Here is a 17,576-nt window from a genome sequence, read left to right on the forward strand (position 1 = left end):
TTAACAGATTTGCCACTGAAGAATGCTTCTTTGAAGAAAGACCCTATAGATGTAAGCTCTTGTTACATTTACTTTATTTTACGTTTTGGATTTACACTGAGCAGTCTCTGAAGGGAAGTAAGAGAGACAGGGTGGGTGAGAAAATACCTTTTATTGGACCAGCTTCAACAGAAGTTCAACCTCATCCATCTTGTCTCTCTAATATCCTGGGACCAACATGGCTATGACAAAATTGCATGCCAAAATCTAAAGGGAAATGTTATTTCTAGTATATAGAAGGTCTATGTATAACGAGGTAATGCAGCTATGCAAATTGATGCAAAATTGCTACTTATCAATTTGCCACATAAGTGTGCATAGAGTACCTCAGCTCTTCCTTTCTTGACTTCGCCATCCAGAGCTTGGTTCTTATCTCTGAACCTGTGTTCTCAATCTGATAGGTGTTGAGAGCATTGCGGATGCAAGCACATTGAGCTTTTTAGGAAAGAGGTTTTGTTACATTACTCTGCAACAGTCTGTGGCCATTTCAGGACCAGTATTGACAGATTGAAATGAGAAATTTCATTAAATCTCCTGAGAGGAAAAATGGGGATGATAATTGAAACTTTAAGAAGGCCAGGCTTTCTGTTACATACTATCCATTGTGATCATACAAGGATTTGTAGGTTGATAAATATAATAGGGTGTAGTTGAAAAGATTGCGGATGTAAAATGTCATAGGGTATTAAAGGCACATACTTTATAACCCAAAGCTGCTAACCCAGATGACAAAATAATTTATTAAAGTATAAAAATTAATAATCTATAATGTACTTAAAAATTTTAGAATCACTAAGCATTTACCTGTCTGAGCTATTGCTAGAGAATGATTCTTTCTGTAAGAATTATTTCCCAGTCCTGTATTATGATGATGATTTACTGCATTTCTGGTCATCCTAAAACTGCTATTTATAAATTTAGCATCTGCACGTAGCTGTGTGCTGTCCCATTAATGCAGATTAGTATGTAGTCCATCCTATTACATCCTTTTCAAAACATATAAAAATATGTTTTAATTGAAGCTTGAAGGAAAGCCCTCATTAAAAATATGGTAAGTAGAAATTCTGGAAATACTAATAATTATAACAGAGCTAGACTGCTCTTCCATCATGTTGCTGTTCTGTGGTATTATAGGTATTGAAGCTCTAAGAACAAACTTGTTTGTGTTCATTCAGTTCTTTCCTTCTACTGCATATTCTCCTTTGAGAGTAGCAATTGGGGAAAACTTTCTCCTCTTTCAGCCTTCATATCTTCAGTGAATAAAATTAAGTATATTAACTTTGCAATTGTAATTTATGCCTAGATGGAAAACTCTGACACACAAAGAGTTGAAGTGTGTAGCAGCAAAGAAAGGAAATCTAAATCTCCAGTAACTACAGATAAAGAAACAGGTAAGTAAGTACATTCTTGTATACTGTACAACAGAGCTGGTTAGAAAAACACAGACAGAGCCATTTTCAGTTGGAAAGTGCAGTTCCGTGAAAATTGAAAAGCGTCAATTTTGCCAAAATTTCCTTTCAAAGAAAAAATGGGCGGGAGGGGGCGTTTCAGCCTTTCTGGGACAAAAAATGTTCCTTTTGAAACAACTTTTTGCTTCACTTTTTCTTTTTTTATTTTGTATTGTATATTATAATTTAAGTCAGAGTTGAAATAAAAGTTTCAATTGACCAAAACCAATTTTTTTGTGGAATTTTCTTTCATGGAGAATTTCAATATTTTAGGGGTTTGTTCTGAGTTAGAACAAAAACAAATTTTCAAAATCTTGAAATCCTCCTCAAAATGGAATTGCCATTTTCCACGCAGCTCTACTGTATACACACATAGCTAAACAAAAAGTGGAGTTCCATGCTAAATGTGTTTGTGAAATATATTTCTCTTACTGATTGTTTCACCATGGAATAAAGCATGACTTTATTTTTAATTTTTGGCTTTGGGATATACCAGCAAAGGGTGACTGTATGATGCTGTTTGGGACCGCAGTTCAGATTAACATACACTGTTTATTTCTTTATAACTTTCAACACTCAGATGCATCAGAGTGGCTCAACAATCACTGTCCTACCCTCATTTTTCTCTTCAGAGATATTACTGAATTATCTGGTCAGATAGATATTTCAGTTGTTTTTACTATTGGACATTTTGAATCCAAAAAAGTTAGGCCTGAATTTTCAGGAAGTTTCATCATGCAGTTACCATAGTGGTATACTGAAGTTGGGTAATTCTTTGCATTCACAAAACTTTTATGCATGCAGATCCCCCAAAATAAAGCAGGAACAGTGCAACAGCAGTTTACTTAATAAAGCTAAGAAGATTTTACAAACCTATTTTCATTCCCATGTATTGCATTGGCCCACAAGTGATAAGAATTCCTTGCACACCCAGATATCTCAATGTTAATCACCTCCCTGTCCCCTGTTTTTTGTTTAGCTTCCTCCCACGGTGCATCAATGGTACTAGTGACCATTAACCTTTGGTCAGAGAAATCAAACTCGGCTTCACTTGAAGGCAAAGCTTCTATTGGGTTATCCACTGTAACTTCTACAGTACAATGGCAGCCTCTAATGAAGAATCTCACGCACAAGCATATTGTACAACTGTTAATTTATGGTCAAATTAAGGTCAAACATACTCTTTTTTTTGTCAGAAGAATTAATCTTTACATACTCTTGCTTTTTTAAATACAGGGGAGAACATATAGGTGAAAGACCTGAACACCAGGAAAAAAAGCCTTGCCTTTCCTCTAGATTTTCCTTACTGCTAGAATAGAGACCCTTTATTTTCCTTCTTGTATGTGAATGTTAGTGATCATAAAAGGCACCTCTCTGATATCTCTGCAGAGTGAAGTCCTCTGTATATTCACAGAACGGGTATAGTAAATGCAGCTGCAGTGCAAGCTTATTCACAGTGCCTTAGAACCCTGATTTGGAGGGATTATCATTAGCAGGATAGTTCAGTCTCCATGCCCAATCACTAGACCTGTCCCCTGGGACTGTCAACAGATGTACTGTGTCCACTGGGAATTGGACTGAGGGAAATCAATCACAGTGTAACTTCAGAATGGAGATTTAAATATTGAATTCTGCTCTACACAGTCCAGCTTCAGGCAAGATGCAACATACAGTGCATAAACACTCTTCAGAACTACACTTACTACTCACTTTTCTCTGAGCATTTTATATCCAATATGTGCAGTGTATACTAAGGACTTGATCATTTATATATTTATACTTGTGTGTTTCAGCACAGGAAACTTCAAATACCATAGACATGACAGAAGCAGCAAATATCCAGATTGAAGTAAAAGATCAAGAGGTAAGCATGCTTATTATATTCAGCCTTTGCAGACGGAAGCAAAACATACATAACCAGTGTACCTTGGGTTTTCTGACCAACATTCTAAATGGAACATGAAGTTGGCACATATACAGATATTTTTGAACTACCAGTGCCTGGGAACAGGATTGCCTCTTCTGTTCTCTCATGTGGTCAATCTGACATACTCCCACTTTTTAATTACAGATAGAAATACCTGATCAGGAAAAAGTGAGCAGCATGCCAGGAATGGAAAAAAACCAATTGCCTACTCGAGAAGGTGAATCAGGTAGCTGAAACAACTGCAGACACACACATTTATCTTCATAAATCTTAAGGATTTTTTATACTTTTATGTTCAAATTTGTGTATGTAATCATGGCTCATGGGCCAGTCGGGTAACTTGATGCTAGTGCTCTGCACAGCCATGCATTAGGCTCAGGTTTGATTTCCAGTCCTAGTCTCTACCTTCAAAGGTTGATTTGGTTCCAAGAAATTTGTGGGCGTTCCTGGCACTGATCAGTGATGAACTGTCTCATTAGGGAGTAGCACAGGCAGGTTAGAGACATCCGATCCCTGCAGGAGGAGAGACACCCAGCCAGGACTTTGTTTTATCCAGCCAGAACCGCAGACTGCCCTGCACATTGCATCTGCGGGAATTGGGTGTCACTGGCCCTGAGGCAGCGCAGGGAACCCTCTTCAGCTCCGTTATCATGGTCCCACTCACTCCCATGACAGCAGGGATACAGGGGGCTCCCTGTGCTGCTGCAGAAGTCATTCATCAGCATGTAGCATCCCCTGGAACTGGGGGCTCATCTTCCTCAATGCAGACGTTTGGATAATAGGTTTTCAGATAAACAGGAGTATACTGTATTTTTTTTTTCTATTTGGAGACTGCCTTCTTGTTCTCCAATATCTGTTTTTAATTTAAATAAAGTCAATAGCCCTTATGGTTGAGAAGATAACCTTGAAAAACGTGCACGTGACCCATGCAGTACTGTCTGAGTTTGCAGAGAGTCAAAAACAATTACTCTGACAAGTGGGCATCGCTCCTATTCATCTCCATGGACTGTTAACTCAGATGTTAAATGTCAACATTGTTACCTATTTCACTGTTGTTAAAAGCAGTTAAGAAAGCAGAGGGATGTATTAGGAAGACCTGCATAATCTGTTGAGTGGCATTTCATTTTGGTGTTATGAGTGGATGGCGCATAGGAGAGTACCACTGCCTTTTTCTCCCCAATCTGACCAGTGGAGCTGAAAGGCCAGAGGGGAGGAACAGAGCCAAGGGAGGTATCACATCCTCATCAAAGGGCTACCACTCCCATAGAGTCCAGCAAGAAATCCCCATTTCCTTCAAGAGAGAGACGAGTCCAGCAGTACCCATAAATGTAGGTGAATCGTATTGAGAGGGAACCAACTCCTGGAAGCCTGAAGATCCCAGCAGAACACACACGATCATATTTTGAACATCACAAAATCTACTGCGAATGGTGTCTCATTTTGGCATCTGAAGTAGGTGGAGCTTAGCTTGTTGGTAAAGCTTGGGAGAATATCACTATTTTTTTTTTTCCAGTTCAAGCCCTGATGGACAGGGCAGTGGAGCTTGATCTGGGAGGTGAAGTGGGGGCGGGACAGGACAAAGAGGGAAAAGGAGCTCCACTCTAATAATATCTCCCCAAATGTTTCACCTGTTCAGTTCTAGCATCTACTGTCAGAATCTATATGGGAATATCTATCCAAGAACTGTGATCTGCCCTCGGTAATATTGATTAAGCACTGCCTCAATTACCACTGAAGAGTTTTACAAAAAGAAGATAATATTGCACCTCTTAACCATAATTATTTTATACACACTACATATTAATGATAGTAGAAGAGTAAAAATATGTGAATGATATTGGACTAATGGAAATTTTTACTTCCTCTCTTGATGACTGCTTTTCTTCTGTTGCCCCAGAGAACAAATTAATTTTTCAAAATGATTAATTTATAAATATATTGAATGCAAACATATAGCATGTAAAGTAGTTTTGCTGTTTAATCTGGTTGGAGTGCAGTTGAGGTCCGTGTTTAATTTAGTGTTCCACAGCTATGAAACTGAGGTTGTTTGTCATAGTTGTTTTTTTTTTTTTTTTAAAAGCATGATGAGTAATATAGAACTGAAAGTCTCTTTTCATTGTTTCATGTATTTGCTCCTTCAAAGAGAAAGGACTTGATTTTTTTTCCCCCCTGATTTACATTTTTGTGGGACAACTTGGCTGATGCAAAACAGGTGTAAATGAGAAGAGGATCAGGCTCTCATAAGCATAGACAGGAGCATTTCAGTTAAACATTTAAACTGTTTTACAGATGATTATCCGATTACTCAGGATTTGGGAAAAGGAAACAAACAGAGTCAGTGCTCCAAAATAAAAGATATCAAGGTATTTTTGTCCATTTTCACTGTTGTAGTCAAAAAGATAGAGAGAATTTTGGTGTCTGATGCTGTAGATATATATGTTTTGATTTGGGGGGTGATTTTCATAATTACAGTAATTGTAAATTCTTACAATAATATTTTAACTGTTAAATGTTACCATGAAAAGATTCAAACTGTTCAAGCCTCAATTTTGAACTCTCCCAAAATTATGAGGCTGCTAAGTGTCACACATCAGATGTGACATTCACACGTTTGGCAGCTCTTCGCGCTTTCCTTCATTTCAGTATAATCTGCCTGCAGCAGAATCTTGTACATTTGGCTGGACAGCAGGTATACAACACCAGTTCCCTCTCAACCATTGCAGGCTGCTGCTACCAAAGATTCTGCTTCTCCTCTCTCTGCTCCCACTGTAGGTGCCCTGACAGCTTGGGTCTCTGGAATTGGGGGAAGAGAAGGAGGCTAGTGCTATATATTGCAGGCAGAGATGTGAAGAAATGAGGGGGAAGGAGCAGAATGGGGGAATACTGAAAGGGAGCAACAAAAAGGTGGGTTAGAATGGGGAGCAGGGACAGAGATTGGGCAGGAGCTGAAAATGAGCAGGACACAAAGGCTGAAAGAGGATTGGGGCACAATTGTGGGGTGACTGGAGAGGGACGGCTCGGTGAAGCGTGTTCCAGGCTCACTGCCCCCTAAAATCTTCCTCCTACGCAACAACTCTCCTAGGCTGTGCCAGCCTGTTCTACAGCCCCATCCATAGTCCAGGCTATCTCAACTTCTCCCCCTGAAGAAAACATCCCTTCTAAACTCTCCTTCCAACACCGCATTCTCCATTGGTTGCCCCAGTCCCCTGCTTTTGAGGTTTAATGGGAATAGGCTCCTGTCTCCCTTGTATGTATGGCTGTGGAGGACCCGGAAGGGGAAACCAGTAGCTATTTTTCATAATCAAGAAATGTCTCAGAGCTGAACAACACCTGGTTACTGTGAAATTTGTATAATCCAGTAGGGAATATATCCGGTTATTTTTTCTTCCCCCTGCATTTGATGGAAAAATAGCCGTCATCTGAGTGTGTCTGAGTATATTCTGTGTGACCAGATTATCCCGCTGCTTGGTACAGTAACTCCTCACTTACCGTCTTCTCACTTAACGTTGTTTCGAATTTACATCGCTGCTCCATTAAGGAACATACTTGTTTAAAGTTGTGCAGTGCTCCCTTATAATGTCGTTTGGCTGACTTTACAAGGGAGCATTGCACAAGTTCCTCTTCTCCGCCTCCGGAACGCAGGGGCTGCAGGGCCCTGGGCTATGGGGGCCCTGCATTTACATTCATATTTTTTAAGAGTAGCTGGGAGTGACATTATAGTTGTAATAAAATACTCTTTATTATTTTTTCAAAATAATTAAGGATGTGACCTCTGGAGATGTAGCTGAGGTATCCAAAGAAATCATTAGGAAACATGCACCTCTTTTAAGTGCTGTGGAAGAAAAAGGTAATGTAAATATAAATTCAGGGCAATTTACTGAAATTGTACACAGTTAATTTCTTTAATTAGAATATATATTTGAGATAAAATGAGAATCTTTATTTCATAATTAAATATTTGCTTATCTTGTCCATTAATAGTGTTATGTCTATAAAAATGTTAAGTGTAGTAGCCATTGAAAAACACTTGGTTGGCTTCTGAAATTCCCAAAGAGTTGATTCGGGGCCCCTGGAAGGCCTGTCCAGAGAAGGCGCACAGGAATGTAAGCCAGCCACTGCTTCTGCTCCATTGCATGACCTGGAGTCAGAAAATGGGCAGTTTGCCAGAGAGGTAGGAGGGTCAGGACACTTCACCAGTGAGGCTCTGTGTAGCTCTGGCCATAAATTAGAGCTGCCTTTCCTTGACAGAACCACAACCTGCTCTCCCAGAGAGGAACTCACCCTTCCAGTCAGCTACCTGTAGGAGCAAAGTGTATAAATTGCATTGACTGTGGGTGACTTAGCCCTATTAATTAATTTTATACATTGTACTAAAAACAGAATTATATAGTATCCTATGAATTAATGTTGGCTTTGACTTCCTCATCTACCTTCCTTTGCATAGTGTCAATACACTAACACGGGATTGATCTGTTTAATGGCTTCAATTCTCAATACCAACAAACCTGCTGACAAATCTGAGTTTGTTTTGCAATTAACCACCTATTTGGCTCACCTCCCTAGCTTTCTGGTTGGTGGGTGTCGGGGGAAAAAATTAATAGTAGTATCAATAAATGACTTGACTTTGGGGTTCTTGTTATAATAATATGGGTCACCCTCTCAAACTTTGAAATTCCATTACTTTAAAATCCCCAATCCAGTACAGTAACTCCCACTTGTCTAATGAAGCAGCCTAAACAACATAATACAGCAAAAATTGTAAGACAATTATTATCTGATTTATTAATAGTATTTGTACTGACATTTAATTTATAGTACCCCCTGGCACATAAAGTAGTTTTGAGCAGTACAGAGACTGTGGCCAATTATTTTTTGTTTCTAAAGCGAAGCTATGCAGTGAAGTTGTGTCTTTGACTTTGTATTTTGTGCAGATGAGTTAACCAGCAAGCAGGATACTTGTGAAAAAGCAAAGCAGAGTCTGGAGTGTAATTTAAGTTCTGTAGAGGCAAGTAGTCTTATCCATCTTAATTCATTGCCATTTGAAAGTTTAGCATTAAGACAAAATTACATTTTGTCTTTTACTTTCTGACTGCAGCAATAAAAATAAAATATTGACTTCACCTCAGCCATAAAATAAAACAATGATTTGATCACCTGGAGCATTGTAGAGTGACTAATTAAATAGCCAGGCCATAATGTCCAGTCCAGAATATAAGCCATAAGTAGTTCTGTCATCAGCCAGAGTAAAAAAAAAAAATGCAGGAAAGAAGTCGTATGACTTGTATGGTGTCTTATTTTTATGAGATAGTAATCTAAAGAGAGACATGGTATGTGCTAGTGCTGTATGTGTAACAAATTGCATTTAACTTGCAACTTTGACCACTTCATTTGCATTCCTCCCAATTAATCCATCTCTACCAAGATTACTCCCAAAAGGCAAAACAGCCACAGGTGATTTTTTTAAAACATAACCTGGCACAACATTTTTCTTTACTTCCCAGACCTCAGCCTCACAAAGGTTGAATTTCTCCCTCAAAACTACAGTGGCCTGAAATACATACAAAAGTAAATTCTGAACCAGTGACAGGTTTGAGATCTGACATCTCATGACTCTTCAAAACTATAAATCACAGTAATTGTTGCTATTTACTGTTAAAAGCCAAGAGCTATCCCTTTCCAATGGTATAAGAAATCAATTTCTGGCCCTGGTATCAGGGCACAAAATCTTGACATATTGATATGTGGAAAAGCTATTGTAGGCAATTTTCAGAAGTTTAAATATATTTATATTTTTCCTCTTCAGAGAGAGAGAGAGAGCTGAATTTATGTTAATTAAGGCAGCAGCCTGGCTTTACAAACAGAGGGGTATGAAAAATAGTACCACAAAAAAATTTAAAATAGTTTTCTGTCTGCAAGGTATGTGGCTTAGAAATGTGAAAGGTGCATTGATTGACTGTCCTGGAGACTGCAGTCACTACCTAGACACAGCACAGGTAGTGACAGTGCAAATTTACTTAGAATACTCCCATTGTATCAAAACCGAAAATTGGAAGAAGCATCTCTAAAGCTATGTCTACACTATGAGTTAAAGGTGTGATTCCGAACTCGTCTGCATACATTTGTGCTAGCCTGAGAAGAGCTAGCGTGAGTATAAATAGTAGTGTAGCCGCAGTAGCAGCAAGACGGCTATTTATATTTGCACTAGCTCTCAAGTATGCATGCACAAGCTGGGTATCACACCTCTAGCCTGTGGTCTAGATGTAGCCTCAGAGTACATGTACATTGCAGCTGGAGATGTGAATTGCAGCTTGTGTAGACATATCTGTGCTGTCTGTACTTTAGCTAACTTGCTAAAAGGAAAAGTGAGGAAAGTGCAGCATGGGCTTGTGTGGGCTGCATTAGCAAGTACGTACCCAGAAATGTCAAGTGGGCTTATAAAACTTGCACTTCAGCATCCTCTTTTCCTTTTAGCGAGGTAGCTAGACTATAGCTAGCATGGGTACATCTACACAAGCTCCATTCGCACTCTCAGCTGCAATGTAGACATACCCTAGAGCTGAGAGAGAAGTAGGTTTAATTCCTCATTCACAGCATGATCCAGAGTCCACTGAAATCAGAGGAAAGACTGTCTTTGGCTTCAGTGAGCTTTGGATCAGGTCCTCAGTCTTTGGTCTCTCTCGTGGAACTGCCAATGAGGTGCCAGTTGTGGTGGTGGTTTTTGGGATCTGGCCATCTGTCCAGTAAAAATTAGACTGAAACCTACTAACTTATTTCACAGAGGCTACAATTCAGCAATCAGATGATGATTTTTGTTATTTACAACCTGGGCTAGATTCAAGCCAATGACGTAGAGATAAAAGATTGCATTCTTTACCAAAGCCTTGAAATATGTAGACCCCAACTAGTGGTATAGTGTAAGTTACATCTGCAGCGATTCTTACTCAGGACATATGTCTTTAAATAATAGAAATAAAAATCTTATTTTGATCATCTGAATGGCTCAGCTGTTTGACTGCCGACTTTTTTGGCTATTATGATTTGAAGGCTGTTCTGTATGTCATTGGAAAGATACTTTGTACTAGAAAAGGTCTCAGATTTCCCTTAAAGCCAGGATAGTATGGTCATTCTTATTATTCCCACTGTTTGAATGAATACCTGCACTAATTTAAAACCTGATGTTACAGTAACTAAAGCCTGTTTCTCCCCTTTTTTTAGGAAAATCAACCTGTAATAGTTAAGCGGAAAAGAGGAAGGCCTCGTAAATACCCTCTTGAAGCAGTACAGAGTAGTAAGTACTATGTGATACCTTCATGGAAAATATGAAAATGTTAACAATGATTTTTTCTGAATCTACTTTTTTTTTTTCTTCAGGGGTGGATTCAGAAGCTGACATAAACAATGGGAATGTAAGTGTCTGAATATTTTATTTGGATACAGGGGAGTCGCATCTTACACGGGGGTTAGGTTCTGAAGTCAGCGCATAAGGCGAAAATCACGTATAGTCAAACGCTCATTGAGTGGAATGGCAGGCGGAATCGCCCGCACTACAGGTACAGTATTTAAATTGTTGTTATTCTGTTGTTTTGCCGAGCGCATATAGATAGAATCGCATAAGTTAAATGCGCCTATGATGCGACTCCACTGTACACACATTTTGGTCATTTAAAACTATTTTTATGTAATTTATGATGTAAAAAACAAATCAATAAATATATAAACTAGAAATTTATGGTTGAGTGTATGGTTGTGAAAATATAATCCAATATTGATTTCTGTGAGCAAAAAGATATTCTAACCAATTGGAACTCAGTAGTAGTGTCCAGCAGTCTAGCAGTACTTTTTTTAATCCAGCATTGTAGATGTTTATGGGATGATTTAGTTGGGGATTGGTCCTGCTTTGAACAGGGCATTGGACTATATGACCTCCTGAGATCCCTTCCGATCCTGATACTCTCTGTAAATTCTCTTTCAAAAATTGTAGCAGCAAGGAAAATATCAAACTTTTTACAGATAAGTTTACACACCAACTCAAATACTGATTGCAGACATTTGTATGCTGTTATAACCTATGGTGGAGTCATTTTGGCCTAAGTATTGGGAAAGGAGGAAAAGACTTAGACAGTTTTGCCTCCTTTCCCACCCTATTAGTTCCATCAATGAGCTCAGTGCATCTAAGTATCACTCGCCTAATATATAGAAGAGATGATCTAGTAAAAAAGCTGGTTGTGTGATCCCTATATATTGTCAGGAGTTTCAATATGGGGGATTTCAGTTTGTATTTAAGCTAATAGGCCTAGTCAGAAGACAGATATATGTGAATAGTAAATTAAGAGCTCTCTAGGTATCCCTCTAACTTCTAAGAGTCTTTGCTGTCTATTTTATTAATATTCTAACACATGCAACAGCTGCTAAAGAAGATACCTTTTCTGTTGAAAGCATTTTTGCACAGTCCAGTCAAATTATAGTGTGGTGTGATGTTGAATCAGAACTTTTACCTCAAGTGTAGCTGATTTGGAAATTTTCTGGCTCAGCATTTTTCCAAAGGCCAAGTCATGAAATTCAAAATGGTCCACAGGAGTCAGGCAGCCTGAGGAGCCAGTTGGCCCAGGATCCATGTGAAACCAAAATCCCAATCTTCCCGGCTTCTTAGCAACCTGACAAGAAGGCTGCTGAAGAACCTGAGAACCCCAGCTCCTGAGCTTTGAGGCTCCCTGCTCAGCCAAGGTTTCTAGGCTCCCAAATCCCCTTCAACCTGCCTGGAATTGTTGGAATTGTTTCAAAGCAATTTTTCAATAAAGCCCTTTTTGGATTTGTTTTGCTGAGCATCTTTCATCGTTTTGTTTTCGTTCCGAATAAGAATGAAAACAAATTTGGAAATCTTCCGTGAAACAGAATTACTGTTTGTCATCTAGCTCTAATCCCACTCAATTTTTGTTGTTAGCTGACAATTTCTAACAGTCCCTTATAAGGGAATGTCCTGCGTCTTTGTGTGGTGACTCACATTGGCAGATTTATCAATCAACGTAGATTGGGTCCAGAAGGAGCTGGATCTACCCTCCACCAGAAATAGTGTCCCTATAATGTGAAGCCTTAGTGGTTGGAGATAAGAAAGGGGAGAATGCTTCTGATCCATTAATGCTACTGGGGATAAATGCACACTTCAAAGGGAACTTTAGACTCCTTATTGCAGACTCTTAAATCCAGTGGTGAAAGCAACTGTTTTTGTGGTCATAGCAGATTGTAGTTACGCAGTTTTTCCTCTATCCAGAGTGAACACTAACTTGTGGCTGTAGTGATTTTGTGAGCTTGTGTAGTAGTGTAAATTTACATAAAATTGCTGCACTACACCCTCCTTTCCTACATATCATGACATATTGTTAAATTGCCTTGACTGTGCAAAGTTAGTTTTCAGAAACTTGTGTGATCTCAGTTGTTTTCAGTAAGTGTTCAGTAAGCAGTAGCATTTCAAGGTGTAAAATGCATGTTTCAATAATTGGTGTAATTTGATTTGGCCATGGAGTAACCTGACAAATTGTTCTAAACTCTGTTGTCCAGTCATGCATGGAATAAATGCAGACCAGTGTCACTACAAGAAATTAGATATAAAATGTTCTGCATGTCAATCAGACTTTTCTATTGTTTCTGGTTTTGAAAACATGTTTTTATATCTACAGAAGTAAATCTCAGTGCATGCTAATCCATTGCTAGGTTTATCTAGTTCTATTTTAAGAAATGTTTGGGGCTTTTTTAATTTTAGGTTCAACAGTCTCCAACTCTTGGTACTAGAGGAAAGTTTTCTCAAACAGGTAAGCAAGTAAATTATCCATCTACCTTAACAGATGAACAGGAAAGAGAAGGGGGAGACCTATAAAAGCTTACCTTCCAGACAGTTCTAAAGTGTCCTTCCTGAGCTTTGCCTCTGCATTCAAGAGTCTCTCCTCTCTATAGAAACTAAGTAAATGAATTGGTAGAAACATGATGTCCATCCCTTTTATGAGTTTTATATAGAATAGAAAGATAGCAATTAGGTTATTCTCTTTTGATCCTGGTAGGACTTATTTCAACAGTGCTGCTCCTGGTGTTAAGTAAGGAATAATACACGATAGAAAATGTTGCTATGCTATATGCACATACGCTGTGTTGGGGAGCACAGGGCAGAACACAGAAGTAGTGGCTGCTATAGTAAAACGGACTCTCAACTGCTAGTGATCAGTTTCCCTCTTTTGCTTCCATCTCTTTCCATGAATCAGATACCAAAATTGCAACTATTAAGGTAAGGAGGTTAAAATACAAATAGAAAAATAAGTCCTCACCCTATCTTTTCTCAGCTAACTTCACTTTTTCTATGGAAATGGGATCAAAAGATGGGTACAGATAGACCAAGGGAGGTATAAAAAGCAACAATGGGACGGTATTGGTCAGCATGATAGGCTGTTGTCTCAGCAAACCAGGAGCCTGACGACTATCTAGTTTTTTGTAGGCTTCACAGCCAAGGAGAATTTTTATGAAGTGATTTTTGTTTTTACTACTTCCCATGGCCCAAGTAGTATTTTCAAATGTATATAACTATTAAATAAAAACAGGTTTTTTTCAAACCTGACCAAGGCATTACACTTCAGTGAGGCTAGTTCCATGCTATGTTTGAAACCTCAAAGTCTGGCTTAAAAATGGCTATGTGCATGGGGGTTCATTGTGGGGAGAGATTTAGTGTTCAGAATAGGAAATAGGGTTTGGGGGCTTTTCTGTATAACGAGAGAGAGAGAAACACAGTTGATTCAAATTTCCCACAACCCTCCCAAAAATCTTCTTTGGGCAAAACTTTAAGCATGGAAAATGTCACAAGAATTTTTCAGCAAGTTATGAGCACATGATACTGGATTTATAACTGAAACTATTTTGCACCAATTACTATCGTGGTTGTTATTGGATCAAGATTTTTTTTTTTTGGATTATTATACAGGTTCAGGGCAGAATTTGTTTATATACTTTTATTGAAGCTTTGTAGCAAAGCTGGAGTATCCATACTATATGGACTAGATGACTTCTCGAGGTCCCTTCCAGTCCTATGATTCTACCACTCTGTATTTTAAAGAAAAAGTACTATCTTGTGGGGTACTTTTTAACACACATCTATGTTTTGTAAGATTTTACAAAATGTACTGAAATGTTAATGTATTCATAGTTTAACACAGCAAAATGAATGAACTCTGTTCACATTTTATTATTCATTAGAAGGTTTATTTTGCAAGGTATATTGTATACGTACAATATGATGGGGGGTAATTTAGCTACAACTAATCAGGAAAGAGATCTTGGAGTCATCGTGGATAGTTCTCTGAAGACGTCCACGCAGTGTGCAACAGCAGTCAAAAAAGCAAACAGGATGTTAGGAATCATTAAAAAAGAGAGAGAGAATAAGATGGAGAATATCTTATTGCCCTTATATAAATCTATAGTTATGCCCACATCTTGAATACTGCATACAGATGTGATCTGCATCTCAAAAAAGATATACTGGCATTAGAAAAGGTTCATAGAACGCCAACTAAAATGATTAGGGGCTTGGAATGGGTCCCATATGAGGAGAGATTAAAGAGGCTAGGACTTTTCAGCTTGGAAAAGAGGAGACTAAGGAGGGGATATGATAGAGGTATATACAATCATGAGTGGTGTGGAGAAAGTGAATAAGGAAAAGTTATTGTTCCCACAATATAAGAACTAGGGGCCACCAAATGAAATTAATAGGCAGCAGATTTAAAAGGAAGTTATTCACACAGTGCCCAGTCAACCTGTGGAACTCCATGCCTGAGGAAGTTGTGAAGGCTAGGACTATAACAGAGTTTAAAAGAGAACTAGATAAATTCATGGAGGTTATGGCTATTAGCCAGTATGGGTAAGGAATGGTGTCCCTAGCCTCTGTTTGTCAGAGGGTGGAGATGGATGGCAAGAGAGAGATCACTTGATCATTACCTGTTAGGTTCGCTCCGTCTGGAACAGCTGGCATTGGTCACTGTTGGTAGACAGGATACTGGGCTCAATGGACCTTTGGTCTGACCCAGTATGGCCATTCTTATGTTCTTAAGGACTAATCTCATAGGTTTTTGTTATATATCTATATTAAATATAATTATGCAGGTCTTTGAATGTTAATAATAAATTTAATTCACAATTCAAGTGAATTAATTCACAATTAAATGCATGTTTATAGTTTTAGTATATGTTTCTGCTCGTACAATCTAATAATTTGGATAGATAGATGTCCTTTCTATATATGCTATGACAGATAAGCAGATGGACTAATAGGATGATCAAGCTTTGTCGAACCAAATTGGCAAAGCTGAGGCTTGGAAGTGGGCTTTTCTCATGCCTTGCAGATAGCAGAGAGAGCTAGTAGTTCTGTAGAGGGGGGCTGAAAAGACAATAATTTGCTTTTGTCATAAGCCTCCTTTCTGTTATGAGGGATTTCTATCTGCACCATTATGCAGATGGTGCCAGTTGGCAAAATTCTCTGCCAGGGATGGAGTAGACTTTGTTCCAACACAGAGTTGGGCAGGCCAAAGTTAGAGGTTGTAAGCACCCACTACAGTGACAGTATAGTTTCCCTTTCAGGCCGGGGAGCTGCTTCTTAGGATAGTTTGCATGATGGAGATTGTATATGCATTTTTAAAACATGCACCACAGTCCTTCAGGAGTATTAAATGAAGGACCCAGTCTACCTTTACATGAATAGACCCTTTTGAGTCATGCAAGAGTTGCAGTCAGACCCTAAAACTCTGTCCTTTTCTGGTGCTGCCATCCTCATCTGTTAGATAGCAATTGAAATAGTTAAATAACTTTGCTTTTTCATTAAAGTGGAATGGCATTCACTACTGATTTTAAATCAATAAATGCAGTAAACAGTCTCATGTGACCTAAAAATCTTAATTTTAAAGACCTGAATATTTTTAATGAATAGACCATCTCTCTCTTTTCAAAAACAAAAAAAGCCTGTCTTTTGTTTGCAGTTGGTTGCCATCCCTGCTGGAAAGAGAGCCTTTAAATGTGTTTCCGACTACTTTGGTGATGTTTATAAAAAGCCAATAAACTGAGTTTGGAAACTTTTTTTTGAAAGATTGATTAGTAAAGGGATTTGAAGTTCAGTTTTATCTTTGGGTAGAGTTCTTACAGTGTTTCTTCTTTTTAGCTAAAGACACGTCTAATAAGAAAGAAACAGCAAATGTAAGTGCAAGCATTTTTACAGAAAGCCTCTAAGCAGTATACTGAAAAATGGCCCGCTTTCTCACATTTCATTACTCTTGTTTGCTTTCCTTTCATTATCACAGGAGGGTGAGGCGGGAAAAGCAGAGATGATTGTGCGTCGAAGAGGAAGAAAGCCCAGATGTTCTGTGATTCCATCAGAGGAAACTGGTAAGACATGAAATTGTGCTGCTCTTAACAGACTGAAGAGTTTACTGTGCCTAGGTATACATTAAATTGTAACAAGATCAGCTTTATTGTGTTTTCCTTTCATTGGGAAAAAAATCATTGGGTTACAGCTAGTGTAAATATTATGTAAATTGCTGTAATCTCATGTCAGAATTGGTACATCGCAGATGCTTCTATAAACCCCCATGAATTCTGTATGAATTCTGGCTGTGAACTGCCAAAGTAAACTATTGAGAATGTGTTTGAGAGATTAAGTCAAACAAGTGTGAATTAAAAGTGTTGAAGGATGAAGGAAACGGAAAATTACTTATTTTACTACAAGTCCCATTTTAAATGCCTTTTCTAAACTAAGTGTCTATATCCTTTTGAAGGGCCTTTCATGAAATTATAACATATGTAAAATTTGTCATGGACAGAAATACTGGAGCCGGAAAGAAAACGTCGGAGGTTGGCATCTGCTGCTGAAGAGGAAACGAAAGAACAGGAGGAAGATGAAGATGAAGATGATGATGATGATGAAGATGATGAAACACACTCTGGAGCCACAACTAGATCAGCCACGAGATTAGAGGCTCAAAAGTAATATTCGGCTAGCTGGTATTTTTAAAAGACATTGCCACCAATTTTCTATGAGAGACGTACCGTTAACTAACCTCTCTTTTTAAAAAAAAAAAAAAAAAAAAAGTCTGATATTGAAAAATCTGTCAGCCCTACAAAACAGGACAGTAACATTACTG

General features: G+C 38.4%; 1 protein-coding gene and 1 long non-coding RNA gene across 3 annotated transcripts in view; one reads left to right on the forward strand and one right to left on the reverse strand.

Moving 5' to 3' along the window:
• BOD1L1 (biorientation of chromosomes in cell division 1 like 1) overlaps positions 1-17,576 on the forward strand; it is a 52,772-nt gene that overhangs the window by 28,454 nt on the left and 6,742 nt on the right. The window contains exons 13-25 of one of the 2 annotated variants that reach the window (XM_039539838.1): positions 8-51; positions 1,343-1,430; positions 3,281-3,351; positions 3,559-3,640; positions 5,704-5,777; positions 7,177-7,261; positions 8,346-8,419; positions 10,630-10,702; positions 10,786-10,820; positions 13,172-13,220; positions 16,598-16,632; positions 16,737-16,821; positions 17,256-17,418. In XM_039539838.1, coding sequence (XP_039395772.1) covers positions 8-51; positions 1,343-1,430; positions 3,281-3,351; positions 3,559-3,640; positions 5,704-5,777; positions 7,177-7,261; positions 8,346-8,419; positions 10,630-10,702; positions 10,786-10,820; positions 13,172-13,220; positions 16,598-16,632; positions 16,737-16,821; positions 17,256-17,418 — 958 coding nt within the window. The remainder of the gene's footprint in view (positions 1-7; positions 52-1,342; positions 1,431-3,280; positions 3,352-3,558; positions 3,641-5,703; positions 5,778-7,176; positions 7,262-8,345; positions 8,420-10,629; positions 10,703-10,785; positions 10,821-13,171; positions 13,221-16,597; positions 16,633-16,736; positions 16,822-17,255; positions 17,419-17,576) is intronic. The other variant, XM_039539840.1, reaches the window with a different exon arrangement.
• LOC120405909 overlaps positions 1-17,576 on the reverse strand; it is a 42,747-nt gene that overhangs the window by 7,578 nt on the left and 17,593 nt on the right. The window lies entirely within an intron of this gene.

This window comes from Mauremys reevesii, linkage group 5 (assembly GCF_016161935.1).
Source record: "Mauremys reevesii isolate NIE-2019 linkage group 5, ASM1616193v1, whole genome shotgun sequence".
NCBI lineage: Eukaryota > Metazoa > Chordata > Testudines > Geoemydidae > Mauremys > Mauremys reevesii.